Source organism: Chinchilla lanigera, unplaced genomic scaffold, assembly GCF_000276665.1.
Source record: "Chinchilla lanigera isolate Chin_1 unplaced genomic scaffold, ChiLan1.0 scaffold00001, whole genome shotgun sequence".
NCBI lineage: Eukaryota > Metazoa > Chordata > Mammalia > Rodentia > Chinchillidae > Chinchilla > Chinchilla lanigera.
In genome coordinates, this window is record NW_004955402.1 from 4323196 (window position 1) to 4339737 (window position 16542).

General features: G+C 50.5%; 1 protein-coding gene across 1 annotated transcript in view; it reads left to right on the plus strand.

Moving 5' to 3' along the window:
- Window positions 1-16542, plus strand: part of Lama1 (laminin, alpha 1) — a 115744-nt gene that overhangs the window by 41781 nt on the left and 57421 nt on the right. The window contains exons 12-19 of the mRNA XM_013517659.1: window positions 957-1130; window positions 3292-3393; window positions 4430-4641; window positions 5361-5472; window positions 9214-9324; window positions 11423-11550; window positions 13278-13364; window positions 14104-14315. Coding sequence (XP_013373113.1) covers window positions 957-1130; window positions 3292-3393; window positions 4430-4641; window positions 5361-5472; window positions 9214-9324; window positions 11423-11550; window positions 13278-13364; window positions 14104-14315 — 1138 coding nt within the window. The remainder of the gene's footprint in view (window positions 1-956; window positions 1131-3291; window positions 3394-4429; window positions 4642-5360; window positions 5473-9213; window positions 9325-11422; window positions 11551-13277; window positions 13365-14103; window positions 14316-16542) is intronic.

Below are 16542 nucleotides of genomic sequence, written 5' to 3' on the forward strand. Positions count from 1 at the left end.
CAGGACCTGAGAATCTCAGGGGTGTAAGAAGCTGGGGTTGGGAGGGGCGGGGCAGCAACTGGTGGCTTGGTGTTCAGGGCAGTAAGGCCACTCTGGGGAGGGGAAGTGCTGGGACCTAAGTTCCAGAGGTGGCCAGTGGCGCCAAGGGAGGAATGCTGGGCACAGGCTGACCCTCTGGTGACCACTGTGAGCACCACACTGTGTGTGTGGGGAGGGGTTAAGAGCTCTGCATCTGAAGGTTACAGATTTTTTAGCGTTTGGGTAGAAAACGGGAAGGGGGAGTCAGAGTTTGTAAAAGCATTTGGTTCACTGCATGTACACGTTGAGATGCTGGGGACCAGAAGTAGTTTTGGCTTCAGATTTTTTTCAGATGTTGGGCTATGTGCATATACATGAGATAGCTCAGGGGTGGAGCCCAAGTCCGCATACCACATTCATTGACATTCCACACGCACCTCACCCACACAGCCTGAGGGTAATTTTATATAGTATTTTTTGTGCACCTGCATTTTGACCTAAACTTATCACATGAGGTCAGATGTGGAATTTTCCACTTGAGGTGTTGTGTTGGTGCCCAAAAAGCTTTGAGTTTTGGAACACTTGGATATATATGGATATATATATATATATCCAAGTGTTTTATATACACACACACACACACACACAGATGTTTATATATATATATATACACATATATATATATATAAAATTTTCTACAACATTTATGGTTTTGCTTTTTTTAATCTGTGCTTAGCTGATTTGGCATATGTGTCTTGTTCCCAAGCTTTCTTAGAAGGGTCATGTGTTCTGTGTCTTGATGGCAATAATTATTTTAACTTCCTTCCTAGCGAAGCTTAGTGAGTCTGCCTTTTCATTGTGAAGATATTTGCACAAGACTGAATGAAACCCAAGGCTATCTCAATCTCATGCTGTAAAATTCTTGAATTCTCTCAAAGGTGAATGACATGTCTGGTTGGCTGGTCACAGACTTGGTCAGTGGCAGGAAGATCAAGTCCCAGCAGGAGGTGGTGGGCGGACGCCGCCGGATCAGCATCAGCCACGCGGAGGTGACTCAGAGGCTGGGCGCCAGGTATTACTGGTCAGCCCCCGAGGCCTACCTGGGAAACAAGGTATGTGCACGTTGGGGTTGAGATTTGAGGACGAGGTCACAGAGTGCTTGGGAAGAATTTCTATTTGTGCGTTTGAAGCTGTGTGTGGCCAGGAGTAGAGCATCTCACAGCCTTTAACTTAGATGTGCCACACGGAGTTTATGTCACTGGAAGCTTGACGGGGCCCCTGATCTGTTAAAACGAGTGTACTATAGAAAAGGCTTAAATAAAACAGACAGGTAGTGTGGTTTTGGAGTCAGACAGGTCAAAACTCTCTCGGAGCTAAGACAGAAACTTCTCTGGACTGCTAGTATTTATTGCACTTTCAAGAAATTCAGGGTCGTGTAAGGCAGTGAAGGGAGTAGCTGAGGTAAAGGTGAGAAACTGACCAACGCCTTGAGAAATCAGAACGAAGACATTCCAAGCAGTAAGTCTCGCTAACTGGGAGAACTGTCTTATCTCTTAGGTTGGCAGTTTATTGCCTTGGAGTTGGAATGAGAGTCACATGTCCTCAGCTCCAGCCTTATCTTGCCCTCAGAGGTGTCACTGTGTCATGAACCAGTACTGACCTCTACTGTGACCACTGACATGGAGAGTTATATTTACTGTACGCCAATCACCAGTTTTTTGGGAAAATCATATATGCCTGCAACAGACTCGTAATATAGAAAGTCAGTTGATTAAAGCCTGATTAGCACCATTTCGTCGTGGTCTCCATCACTATGCAGATCCTTTTTTTTTATGTGTGTGTTTGTCTTGTCTTTTTGAGACTGAGTCTCACTATGCAGTTCAGGCTGGCCTTGAGCTCACTTTGTAGCCTGGGCCCGTCTTGAACTCACTACAATTCTCCTGCCTCAGCCTCTCAAGTGCTGGGATTACATGCTTGCGCCACCACGCCCGGCACTATGCAGTTCTTGTTTGGCTTTTGATCACATCCTAACATGGGCTTTGGTTCTGCGTCCAGTTCCCGAATAGTCTAAGATGTGAAGTCCTAACCCTTGTACTTCCCTTTCCTGGGTCCCTGGGTCATGTGGACCTCTGTGATGTGTCTATCCCATTCCCACTTGGGGAACTTAGTGGTAGAGTCTCTGTGGAGGGAAGACACACAGCCTAGGTCCCAGCATGGGTCTGAGATGCTCTCGGTATCAGGAGAGCCCGTCGCTCATGTTTGCAGTCAGGAGCTGGTAGGACAGCTACTGTTTCAATTTTAAGAAAATGCCAAAGGGTGACCTACAACACAGAAAGCTGTTTCATTTTATTCATTTTTTTCCTTTTTTTGGTCCTGGGAATCAAACTCAGGACCTTGTACTTGCCAAGTAGGCACTGTGCCTCTGAGCTTTCTCCCTGGCCCCAGAAAGCTGTTTTCTTTGCTGACAAATTCTTATTCCCCCTCCCAATTACTTACTTAGGCCCCTTCCTCCATTCTGATTGGTCAGAAAATATATTTGAAGGAACCATCTCAGTACCCGTAACTCCCTACTCACTTGCTAGTTTAGTGTGCTTTAAGGTGACCATGTGCCTTGGTGGTAATGAGATTGTGTAGCTTGGTAAGTTTCCAGTTATGGTGGTAACTGTTTTCTAAGGAGTGCAGGCCCTGAAGCTGTGCTTATTTTCAAGGTGATTTTCCCATGAAATTATAATTGCAGACCATACACTCTATAATGTGATTTTATCAACAAAGTTCAATGAATTATTTTTCTCCTGACATCTTCTGTCCAATTGTAGGATTGCAGGTTTGTGTTCCGAGTGTTACATCGTGATCCAGCCATCAGGGACAGAATCTCTCTTTTACGCTGAAGGACGAATGAGATCCTTCCTTTAACTGGCAGCTCTGGAGTGATGCTTTCTATTAAGCAGGGCGGGGAAGTCAGTGTGCTGCAGTTATAGTTGTGGATCAGACTTCTCTTCCTCAAAATCACTGAGGAAAAGTCAGTGTGTAATTAACAAGTTCAGAGTCATTTTCACTGGGGTTCCTCAGAAAGTGTGTGTGTTTCTTCCATGCATAATCTTCAGGGATAGTCTGCATTTCAGATTCAACAAACCACTTGTGTCATATGCTGTTCCCTGGCTTCACGGTGCATTTCTTGGGGCCTGGTATTTTTAAGTGGGCTCTAGCAGCCCCTTCTGTTCGCTTAGGGTCAGAAGCACCTCTCTCATTCTCACTTTCACGTATCTTTTTCAGCTGACTGCGTTTGGTGGGTTCCTGAAATACACAGTGTCCTACGATGTTCTGGTGGAGACAGCGGACAGTGACCTCACGTCTCATGCTGACGTCATCATCAAGGTGACTGCTGTCTTTGCGTTGCTTTGGCTGTAGAGCTGAGGGTCTGTGGGGGTGATAGCCTAGTGTTCAGAAATGGCCCAGTGCCCATTCTGCAGTGACTTCCTGACACCGCCTGGACTCTGTGGGTGCTGGAATCTGTCTTGGGCCCCATTGGAGTTGGCCGAAGAGAGACAGCACGCGCGTGTGGTTCGCCCTGCAACCCTGGTGCTCGGGCTGTGGCCTTGAAACTGCTTGAGCCTTTGCCATCCCTCCCTTTCCTTCTGCCTCCTCCTCCAATGGATGCATGGATGCATTCGGCAGACAACAACAAGGGGGCAGGAGGTGCACTCCCACTTCTGTCTCTACCTTTCTGCCCGTGAACCCTCCCTTTTTGTGGGGAAAAGCCCCAGCTCAGCCTCATTCAGGGTTTGAGGCACATTTGGGTTCTTCTCTCTAGTGTCCTTCCACTTTAAGTACCTCTGTGCCCACATTTGTTAAGGAGGATTCCGGGAAGAGTTGGAGGTATCATTAGTGTCCCTACTTTTTGCACTTTTATTCTTTAAAGATTAGGGATGTCAAGCCAGATGTTGTGGTGCACACCTATAATCCCAGCCTTCTGGGAGGCTGAGGCAGGAGGATAGCAAGTTTGAGCCTACCCTGGGCAACTTGGCAATTTAGAGAAAACCTGTCTCAAAATAAAAATTAAAAAGTGCTGAGGATGTAGCTCAGTGCTAAGGCTCTGGGTTCAATATCCCATGCTGAAAAAGAAAAAAGGGGATATTAAAAGTGTCAGATAGGCAGCTCATGAAAACTGGGCAGGTGCATACCTTTTCCACGAGCAGCCAAGCTTGCAGCATTGATTCGCTCTTAGAGCCCTCTGCAAGGAGCCCAGACACAGCTCTTCTCCAGACATCCTGGACCCAGCGCTTTACAGACCGGTGCAAGTTAGCCGCAGGACGCTGGCACAGCTGGAAGCCGTGCTGCTTGGTGCACAGTTCAGTGGCTGTTTTGATCGTTCAGTGGTGACAAGTGCCTTCCTTCTTGTTTTGAATGCTAGGGAAACGGGCTCACGCTAAGCACGCAGGCGGAGGGTCTCTCTTTGCAACCCTATGAGGAGTACTACAACGTGGTGAGGCTCCTGCCGGAGAACTTCCAGGATCACAGCTCCAGAAGGGAGATTGACCGAGACCGGCTGATGACCGTGCTCGCCAACCTGACCCACCTCCTCATCAGAGCCAACTACAATTCTGCGAAGACGGCTCTTTACAGGTGCCTGATCAAAGGGAGGCGTACTTCCGGTGAAGGGACTGCAGTGTTATTGTGTATTTCAGCCATGGTATGTTTCACAGCTGTTGTACTAAGGACACAGTTAAAGCAACTAGCTCTCATAAAAGTCATTGGTGTAAGTGTGGGTCTCCTGGAGATGGAAGATTAGTTGTTCACTACAAAATGTGTCCAGTAGGAGGCAGTCTTGACCTCTAGTTCACACTCTTGAGTATCTCTAAGATAAGTTTGAAGAGTTTGCAATGGCCTGGACCATGTGGATCTAGTTCTCAGTCTAGATATTAATAGACTTAGTTTTACAAAGTTATCTGAGGTAACGTGTCCATCCTTGGTCATTTTATTACTTGGAAGAGGCCCATTTCTGCACTGCCCAGCTGAGCATAAACATTGGATGCTACTACAGTAAACATAGTCTACTTAAGGACCATCTCTGCATTTTCGGGAAGATGACTCAGTGGATGGATTTTTGTGGAGTGCTTCAATTCCAGATAGGCAATCTATAGTTAATAAGACATCTTTGCAACAAACACCAGAGAAATTTCAGGGAATAATGATTGCTGGCTCCCTGAGAGTTTTTGTTGGGGAAGTCTTCAGTTACTTACAAATATCACATGACCATTTTGCTTGATTGAAATCCTTTTGGAAACCATCTGCATTGAGGTGAGAAGTGTCATCTGAAGTCACAAACTATTCTCTCTTTGTAGGTTGGATTCTGTCTCTCTGGACGTAGCAAGCCCCAATGCTATAGACCTGACAGTCGCCACTGACGTGGAACACTGTGAATGTCCCCAGGGCTACTTGGGGACCTCCTGTGAGGTACCGCCTGCGTCTCTGTCTTCCTGCTCTGTTCTTTTATGAGGGAAAAGGGTGCACTGAATCTGGTGTAATGATGAGTATTTGAATTTTAACTTTAAAACCCAGTGTTTGGTTGAGGCTTCATTGGGTTGTAAGAGCTAGAAATCATGCTGTTTAAAAAAGCTGGATTCTTGTGCCAGCAGGGGCTGAGGCCCTGGGAAGTTGCCTTGACTTCATGGAGCTCTCTTGGCCCTGCTGGCAAGAAGTATACAATACCCATGGCAGACGCCTCATTTCCAAGCAGAATTGAACTCAACCCTTTGAACACTTACAGTTACTTGTGTCGGACCAGGCCCATTCTGAGACCGCTACATCCCCTGGCTGTTTTACCTTTTTGGGATGGTGGACTCTACCTCACATAGGAAGTACAGTTTTTGTGGGTTTTTTTTTGTCTTTTTGAGACAGGGTCTCACTGTGCAGTTCAGGCTGGCCTTGCACTCACTTTGTAGCCCAGGCTGGTCTCAAACTCACAATGATCCTCCTGCCTCAGCCTCCCGAGTGCTGAGATTACAGGCGTGCGCTACCACACCCGGCAGGAAGTACAGGTTTTGCATCTGTGCATTATACCAACTCAGATCAAATATCTTCCAGAAGAGAAAATACTGCACCTGTGCAAATTTACCGACATTTTCCTCCTCATTATTCTCTGAATAGTGTAGTTTAACAGCCAATCTACCAAGCCTTGACATTGCATTAGGTATTATAGGTCTTCTAGAGAAGATGTAAGGTGCACAGTAGAATTGCGTAGGCTATATACACTCGATTACATTGCTATACGATGTCATTTTATATATGGGACTTTCTTGAATGTCAAGGGTTTTCATGTCCCTGGGGGTCCTGGAACCCATCATGCATGGATGCTGAAAAATGGACTTGCAACCATTAATGAAAGTGCTGAAATTATTTGGACGTAAGACTGGAAATAGCCCTCTCCTACTGAGCAAGTCCTGTGTGTGTGACAGCACTCTACACTCCTTCCGTGCGTTCACCAGGCGAGTCCTGACGACAGTGGTGGCTGCCCAGTGCCGACACTTTCTCCTCCAAAGATCAGCCAAGTGAGGCACAGCGAGGCTCAGTACCTTGGTCTTGCTGCTGCAGCTGGGAAGTGATCGTGTTGGGACGTGACCTCCATCTGGCTGTGGGGCACTGGGCAATCCAACCTCCCATGCGTCCCTGACGGACAGTGATGATGAGCATTTGTCATTGATGTCATTTCTTGGCATTCATTTTTACAAAGCGAGACAATTTAATCTAGAATTTGCCTTTATGAACCATTACCTGTCGTTAGATTTGTAGTTAGTAAAAGTTGGCCTACTACCTCATGGTGTAGATATTTAATTGAATAATCCCATTTTTTTATTTTAAAGAGAATAATAAGGGCCGGGGATGTAGCTTAGTGGTATAAGTGCCTGGCTGGCAAGCACAAGGTCCTGAGTTCAATTCCTGGTACCAAAAATAAATAAATAAATAAATAAATAAATAAATAAATAAATAAATAAATAAATAAAATAATAGAAAAAGAACAATACCAAAATACCAACCATAGACAAAAACAAAACAAAACAACAACAGTACAAATGCTACAGGGTTTCAGAACAAAATGATAGGAATTAACAATGGCTGTTGTATCACACATTTTATCTTCAACAAAGTTGCTCAGATTACCAGATGTAAGAATGCAAGACTGATTAAACCATTAAAGAGAATAAAAATAAAAACAAAAAAATTAGAAATGATACAGTTTTACTAGCCAAGATGGTAGGAATTCGCCAGTGGTTGTAACAACCATTGGTGAATAATCCCATTTTAAATATCTTGCAGTTTATTGATTTATTTGCTTCCTATTTTGACTTTTTTTTTGTACCGGAAATCGAACTTGAGTCCTTGCACTTGCCAGGCAGGCACTTGTGCCGCTGAGCTATATCCCTGGCCTTTGAGATTATTTATTTTAACTTTTTTGTTGTTGTTGTTATGCTTCCTATTTTGGAACCAACAACTCTTCTGAGGTTGTGACTGTGGGTATTTAAGTCCAGCAAAGTTTGTAGGTTCTCAGCATTGTGTGCATAACGTGTGACTGGCGAATGGACCGTGCCTGCCCCCTCCTGGGCTGTGAAGCAGGACATAAGCCACCTGGAGGAAGGACACCTGGACCTAGAAGCCAGGCCAGCAAGACTGGGGGAGGGGCGGGGAGCAGCTGCTGCCGGATCCCTCCAAGGCCGCTGGAGGGCGAAGAGGGGCTGCTGTGCAGGACGACGGACTCCTTTGGGCGTGAGAAGCTTGATACAGTTGTGCCTTGGTGTGCATGCTGCTGTGTCCCTTATATAAAACGGCAGAGTATTTTATAACCTAGGTCTGCTTCATATCACCTCCAGATGCCTTGTAATACACAGTCCAATCAAACGCTGTCCACATCATTGTTCTCCTGCATTGTTTAGGGGACGATGCCAACAAAAAGACCATGTGCGTTCAGCACAGGTGCAACTTTTTCCCTGCATAGATTTTTTTTTTTTTTTTGGTATTGGGAATCGAACTCAGGATCTTCGCACTTGCTAGGCTGGTGCTTGTGCCACTGAGCTATATCCCCTTCCCTGCATAGGTTTGTTCCATGGTAGCTTGAAACCGCGGGTGAGGGTGCTGTGGATGTGGAGGCCGACCTTACGGCTGGGCAAGTGACGTTGCTCAGCAGAAGAACCCACTATTTCCCCCCTGGCTGAGCGAGGCGGGCAGCTGCAGGCAGGACATGGGACTCTCTGCAGACCCATGAGGTCCCTGTGTCCCCACAGGCCTGGGGCTGGTGCAGCGGCTGCCCAGAAGAGCCCAGTGGCGTGGACACGTTTGGGGGCTTCCACAGAGTCTGTGCAGATGCGTGTGCTTACGTCCTTTGTATACTTAAAAAACTCTTTAAGAATTCTTTTAAAAAATATCACCTCCCCAGGGGAATACACTGACTTTTAATCCTGAATCCAGTTAGCCCCAAGTCTCAGGGCGTTTGTGCTTGTGGGCTTTGGGTAGCTGGTTACGCACCTGGCCTTGGAGGTGTGCGCACCTGGCCTTGGAGCATCCCCTGGACAGACACTGCCCTGCTGTGCTGTCCACGTCCCACTTCTGCGTCTGTGAGGCAGCCGCTGCTGCTCTTCATGTTGTGATGACAGTGAAGACACTCCCGTGTGGGGTGACAGGGAAGAGTGGCCTTGCCTGTCCACACACAGGGCACCGTGGTGTTTGCTCGATTACAGTGATGCGTGTGGCCCAGACCTGCACAAGAGTGTGCTCGTTGTGGGGTGGGGACCTTAATGAGCAGTAAACATAAGCAGAATACAAAGCTGAGAGAAACAGTCCTCTCAAGAAAATGCCAGCTAGTGAGTGAGCATGCCCTCACATCTAGCTCGGGGCCACCGTGGTGGACACCTTGGCGGTGCCTGCTGCCCACAGCACAGAACTAGGCTTTTGGGTAACTGTTTCTGCCGTTCTCATGCAACAAGGGACTAGATTTCTGAGCTGGTTCCTGAGCTCAGTAAATTTAACAGAAGTCACTGAATTGTACCCTTGAAATTGGTGAAGTTTACAGCATGTAAAGGAGATCTTGATGAAGATATATACTTCTCTGCTCCCGGCGAGTTCAGCGGTGTCTTTTTCAAAGGGTGGGAGAGGGGATGATGTGAGGAGTTGCATTCACACGCACGGTCGCCCCCTCTCTTGCAGTCCTGCCAGCCCGGCTACTACCGCGTGGACGGGATACTCTTCGGCGGGATCTGTCAGCCCTGCGAATGCCACGGTCATGCGCAGGACTGCGATGTTCATGGCGTTTGCTCTGTGAGTTTGTTGCGGAGGCTCGGGGTGCTCCTGGGCCCCTCAGCCCTGAGCTGGGGGTTGTAGAGAAGTGATTTTTTACAAACTGCTTCCTACACAGGATGGTCTGGACTTTGGAGACTTCAAGAGGAATTAGGAGATTCAAACCCATACCTTGAAACTTTTCCTGCTTTTTGATAAGGTTTTTCTTTGTGGGGGTTCTTAGTGAAAGAGGCTGAACATCCCTAATCTGAGCATATACTCTGTGCAGTGCTCAGAACCTGAGAGCTTTTGAAGGGTAACATGACACCTCCTCACCTGACCTTGGGAGGAGCATCAGAGGGGGAGGTGGACACGATGCTCCCTTCCGGCCGCGTGTGTAGGTGAATCTGAAACCAAAAATTTCATGCTTAGAGTTGGGCCCCAACCCCTAGAGATTGTATTATGTGAATAAAATATTTCCTTCTTCCCCCAAAAGATTCCAGATCCAAAACTGCTTCAGATCCCAAGGGACACTCTACCTGCTGCAGGAAAGGGGATGTGTATCATTCCCATTTTTTTTTTATTAGTAAAACAATGCAAAGTAATTACTGATGGCAAAATTATAAAGCAGTATGAAGGCAGCAACATTGTCCACTGATTAAATGCAGAGGGTCAGGTCTTTTCAGTGGAAGGGCATGGCTTTTGTCCTTCTGCGGCACAGCACACCGCAGGAGTAGTAGTAAAACTTCTAACCAGCATGCTCATCTGCACCGTGTATCTGTACAATTAGTTTGGATGAAAGAACCTCTCATGAACAATGTGTGTCAGAACACGGCTTTACACGCATGCAGCTAATCTCGGGCAGGCACAGGACGGGGCTTGTTTTCCAGCTGCAATGAGGAGCGTGCAGGCCTGGAAGCCAGCCGACCCTCTGGTTGTTTCAGGTTGTAAAGGGTCTGTAGGAACCCGGGGTTTGCAGTGGCTCTAGGATGCTTTCCCAGGGTGCAGGGCTCCCACTGGCCACCGGGGGCGCTGCTGCTTCTTACACTTCTCCCCCTGCTGTTTGGATCTGCACTGCCCCCACACACCTGCCCCATGATCAGTGTGTCCTGCACACGCCACCGTGGCTTCTGTGACAGCCGGTGTGTACTTGTGCATTTCTCATGCTTCTGTAAATACGTGTGCACGGGAGCACATACTACATGTATTAAATATGCACTACTGTTCGCAGTGTACGTGAAACATAAGTAGATGCTACATATGTGCACGTTAACGAGCGGCACACATTCAGTGTACCTGAATAGCCCTTCTCGCGTCAGCATGTCTACGCCTCTCTTCACTCTGAGCATGCCCATGACAGCCGCCAAATATTTCGGCATAGTATCTGTACACTCTTACGGCGCACAGTGTGGTCATTTCATGCACGTGTATAACGTGGAGCGATCAAATCGCGGAGGCAGCGCGTCCGTCCACCCACGCATTTATCGTCTCTGTACGCCGGGAGCCTGCGGACTCTCCGGCTTGCTCTGTGGTCAGTCGTGGATCGCTGTAGACGACCAGTGCTGTGCTGCACACAGTCAGGCTCTTCCTCCCCTTGAGCTGGACTCTGGTCGCCGGGGTCTAACCGCCACCGCCCTCCCCTTCCTGGTCCTCTGCTGCGAAGGGGACGTCTCACTTCCACAGTGGGGAGGCTGAGCGCTGGCGCCCTGATGCCCGGCTGCTTTTGCACAACTTGGTGTCCTGCGGCTAGGTTTAAAATGCAGTTCGTTCCCCATCTGCCACCTCCAGTTGCTTCTGAGGGTGGCCTCTCCTCCTGACTGGGTTCCTTGCTGTGCAGTTGTCTAAAACCACCGCTGGACGCGCTTTGCTGCGGCCTCTTGTTGTTTCCTCCAGGTGGACAAACCTGGCACCGCTTGCTCTAATGTGGTCAGAGCAGAAAATCCCAGGTTCCTTTTTTACACTAATTACAATTTCAAAAGTTAGTTAACCTGGAAACGGGTCACCCTTCCTCCTATCCTGCTAGACTGTTGTTTGAGCGTTTTGTCTCTGTTTGTGTGTTTAACCTCGGGCTCCAAGTTGTCGGTCGATGAACCTGGACATCCATAAAGCACCTGCACCTGACTCCTCTCCTGTGCTCTAGGGCTGCACACACAACACCACCGGAGACCACTGCGAGCAGTGCCTGCCCGGCTTCTACGGGGCGCCTTCCCGCGGGACACCCAGGGACTGCCAGCCTTGTGCCTGCCCCCTCACCACGCCCTCCAACAAGTAAGCCTCACCCCCACATCAGGCCGGGCCAGCTGGCCGGGTCCCCACCGAGCCGGCCTTTCTGGGCTGAGTGTGGTCGGAGCCGGTGCCGATGCACGGCGCAGACGTGGAGGTGGCGAACCTCCTCTTTTTAGCAAGCTTGCGCGTTGAGTGATGCGAGGGGAGGTGCGCGGTCCCCAGGACGCACACGTGCGCATGTGTCCTGGCCTAACGCTGCTCAGCATTCCGTCACGCGCACATTCGCTCCGACCAGCAGTCCCGGGGGGAGTGGACGCAGAGATGAGTAACTCGTTGGCCCTGGGCCGCTGCATTTTGATCTAACGACCAAACTATGAAAATTAGGGACTGAATGAAAAGTCTGAAGCCACGTGGTGATTCAGCGCGTATTTACTGAGCGCCTGCAGGGGACCCAGGGCTGCAGGGTAGCGGGGAGCTGCTCTGAGTCGCAGGCCATCCAGCAGGGCTGCTGGCCCCAGGGACCCTATGCGGTCAGACTGTCCTGGAGACCCGTCCCCCACACGTCGGGTGCAGGGAGTGGTGCTACCCCGCGGGCAGGGCTGGGGTGGCTGAGTGGCTGCTCCGGGACTCCCAGGAGGTGGAGTGTGACCAGCAGTAGGAGCAGAGGCTGCCCTGGGGTGGCCACGTGAAGGTGCACTCCCCGTCCGAGGACGTGCGGGTGGCCCTGTGTGTCAGCTGGGGTCTGTGTGTCCCGCAGACCAGTGCCAGAACCTGTCAGCCGCTCCCAGCAAGGTCCCCACCTGCTTGTGCCCTGAAGCTTTCACTGTAAAAGTGGTGCTGTTAGTCTGCTTCTGGTTGCTGCAGTGAAATCCCTGAGCAGGGCTGACAGCCAGGTGGGTCAGTCCGCTGCTCTGAGGCCAGGGCGCAGTGCCGCGTCTGGTGAGGACCTCGTGGTTCACCGAAGTGGGACTGGAACCAGAGAGGGCTGCGGGCCGGGCTAGCTCTAGTGTGGCAGCTCGCTCTACCCAGGCAGCTCCCTGGACTCCCCCAGAGTTTGCACTTCTTGAGGTCCCCCTGCTTCTGAATAGAAGAGCGCCACCCTGGGACCTGGGGACCCAGCTTCCTGCCCCGGAAACTGCAGCGTTCTCAGCCACGTCCGGCCACTAGTGGGCGCTCTCAGGGCCACTGCTCCTCCGGGGCCTGGCATGCACCTCCCCCTAGTCCCTGCTTGCTGGGACTCTGAAGAAGTTGTTACGATCAGTGCCAGGGATTCACAGGAAAGAGCTTGCGGCACCAGGAGCAACCTGGCTGGATTCCTGGAGGAGGTCAGGCAACGGCAGGAGCCAGTTACCCCAGCGGAAGTGGCGGGGGGGCGGGGCGCAGCGAGGGAGTGCTCTTGGCCACAGCTCTGCATGGGGAACAGAACAGACTCTGTGGGGGCTGGTGCCAGAGGCTAAGGACTCCTTAAGTCCTGGGCTAAGGACTGAGGACTTGTGGAACTTCATTTGTAAGGACAGGTGAGGTGGAAAGTACTCAGTTGTAATCCCAGCACTCTGGGAGGCTGAGGCAGGAGGACTGCAAGTTCAGGTCCAGCCTGGGCAATTGAATGACTCTGCAAGACCCTGCATCAAAATAAAAAAGAGGAGGGTGCAGCTCCGGGCAGAGGCCTTGGGTTCAGCCTCCAGCACAGAACCAAGGGAAAGTACAGGTTTACATTTGGAGCCTGACAGCCTCCCCGGATGTTTCCCTCATTTCCACCCCGCCCGCAGCTTCAGCCCGACCTGCCGCCTGGACGAGGAGGAGGACCTGGTCTGCGAGCAGTGCGCCCCGGGCTACGCGGGAACCTGGTGTGAGAGGTGCCGCTGCTTTACAGTCCACAGTACATTCCTAGTGCTTATGTGTGAAGATCTTTCTTCCGACTCTTAACCAGCACATAATTATTGCGTATGTGCACGGGGATGAGTGTGCAGTTCTGCACGCGAAGGCAAAGGTCCACAATCAGTTCTAAATCTGTAGTTCGGGGTGGTTTGGGAGCTTGGGTGTGTGATTACCATTGCATAGAGTTGCATTGGAAAGTCAAGGTACCCCGTCAAAAGCGAATGTTAAACGTTGCTGGGGAAGTGTGGGGAACAGGGCCCCGTCTCCTCCGGGAGTGCTTGAGCCAGCCCAGAACCGCAGGGAGTAGTCAGGATTTATGCCACAGGCATTTGAATGTCCTGCTGCTCTGCGTGATCTGAAGGTGACAGGAGGCTTGATTTAGCATTAGTCCTCTGGCGCCTGAAAGCAGTGTGTTGTTTTCCTGTGCATGAGTCTCAGTAACAGACCCTGGCTCGGGGTGGGGCGCTGGTGACGTCCGGAGTGGCCGGGGGTGGAGCCCTTGCACGTGTGCTGGGTTCATGTGCTCTGTGGGAAGCACGGACGTCGGTCACGCGGGCAGAGGAGCAGTGGCTACTGGACCCTGGAGCCCCCCTTGCCCTAGTGAAGCTTGTGGGAACGAGCCAGCTCGATTTACCCACCCCCTGGGGAGTCCCCGCCAGTGGGCTGATGTCTTGGGTAGCTGCATTGATGGCAGCCCGCTTCTCCTCCCGGATGCAGATGCGCAGAAGGTTACTATGGAAACCCCACAGTACCCGGGGGATCCTGTGTTCCGTGCGACTGCAGCGGCAACGTGGACCCCTCCGAGCCCGGCCACTGTGACTCGGTCACCGGGGAGTGCTTGAAGTGCGTGGGGAACGCAGCCGGCCCCCACTGCGAGCGGTGTGCGGACGGGTTCTACGGAGACGCCGTGACCGCCAAGAACTGTCGCGGTGAGTGGGCGGGCATGGGGTCAGGGTCGTTCCCGCCCGCGGGTCTCGTCCATCTCGGGTCACGGCGCTCCGCCGTGGGCCCCGTCCCGGGGAGGCGGCTGGGGTCCCCCCGAGGCTCCGCTCGGCCAAGTGCAGACCCAGGGTCTCACTCTTCCGCGCTGCAGCAAGGGCTGGCGCTCCGGCCGCCGCCTTTGAGGCGCGGCTGCAGGAGGGGTTTGAGGATGCAGAGCGGGAAACGGCGACTACCACCCCGAAATGACTAAGGCGAGGTGTAGGTCCCTCCTTGGGGGTCTGTTCGTGACCCCCGAGTCGCTTTGCTGAATTCTCCGTGGAGCCTTAAAAGTATGTGTGGAGCAGAACCACTCACTGAGAAAAGCAGGCTTCCATGCACAGGCGACAGGAGAGCCCTAAGGGCCATGCTGCCCTCGGATTGTTTTCACAAGGAGTGAGTGAATAAAAAAACGTGAATTCCCGCTTTACCCAGAAATCAAACCTAGCTGCCAGGAAATAATCAGCCTTAAACTAGAGATCGAACCCACCAGCCCCGTCACCTCCCCCCTTAAAGAGTACCCAGCAAGCAAGAGCAGGCAAGTGAGGATAGGTGGGTGGGGCTCGTGGTTTTCATCTCTAGTTTTCCTGCTGGCTGTTATTTTCGGGGAAACTCCATTGTGAGTTTTGAGTATTTGATGTCCGTGCAGGTCTTCCTCTGACATTACAACATGGAGACGCAAGAGGGCGCTAGAGATACAGAAACATCTAGACAGGCTTTAAAGGATTGAAAACGGGTTACTGCCCTGCCCCGGTCTTCTGCGGCTGCACCCTCCGCTTTAGAGTTCCAGGGAGAGGGAGTTCATCGGGTTGCTTTCAACACAGAGCCAGTAAGATGCAGCCTGAAATCTGCTCACGGAATTAGCAGCGCGCACAGCCCTAGAGTTCGGGGCCAGGGGAACACACGCAGAGCAAGAGTGGAGTGGGCGGACCTGCTGAGAGAGAGGGTGTCAGGGCCAGCGAGGTGCACCGCCTGTGTGGTGCGCGCGGCTGCATTTGGTGGGCGCCGGCTGAGCGCGGAGAGCTGGTAGTGGTGCACGCAGCCTGGCTGCAGGATGAAGGCTGCGGAGAAGGGGCCCCAGCATTTCCTGCCGAAGGGGTGACACTGCCCTGCGTACCCCCATAAACCAGAAGGTGAGAGCGGCCCTGTGACCTGGCCCTCCGGCCTGGGTCACGTAGGGCGGCTGGATTCCAGCGCCCCTGCCTGGCCACTGAGCCAGTCCACAGCGCTGTCCTCTTCCTGCAAGGTTACCTAGGCCGAGCGTCATTTCTTTGAAATGCTCGGGGCTGGAAGTGTCCAGAATTTCAGGTGTTTTTCAGATTTAAGAATAGGCACATACCTAACAAGATCTCTTGAGAAAGCAGGACCCAAGTCTACCGTGAGACCCACTGAGTTTCCCTACAGGCAGCCTGACAGTGACCGGCTGCAATACTTACAGGACCCTTGCATTTTCACTGTGATGGGTCGCATGTGTCCACTGTGACATCCTGTCAGTGCCCGGAAAATTTCGGATTTCCAAAAGCACCGCAGCTTTCAGACTTTCTGGTTAGACCTGTATCCTATGGACTGAGGTACATTGTCTGAGTCTAAGCATTCACTGGCATATTTTTTCAGTGAATGTATCAGATATTATGAAAATTAAGTAATACAAAGCACGAATGGACAGTTACCTGAATTTCGGTCTGACATTTTTTGGACCAGATAACTTGCCTCATTTTGAAACAGTGGGGAGCTTTGTCCTTTATATATTAATATTGTATCTGCGATGTCTTCCTTGAAACCACAAATCATTCACAACAGAATAGGGAAGTATTCTTTATTAAGTTATGAAATAAAATATGAATGCATACATTATCTAGATTATGCTATAACAGTTATGAAAGGAGTAACCATGTGCACGTTTGAAATGAAAATGAATAGCTAAATTGATTTTGAAATCACCATTGATGTTTTCAATAGAAATATGCTAGTACACAGCAGTAGCTCCATTTAAAAGTTTCACAGCAGGCATGAAATTCGTCAAGCTAGTTTGCTAGTGATTGTCTTAATAGCTTCAATATTGCTATCTATTATTATCTTAATAGCTTCAATATTTTTCTGTCAGATGGTTGCTTCCATCAGTCAGCCCTATTTTGGCTTACCCTTCAGAAAAATGTTAAAATTTTAGTCATTGCAAAG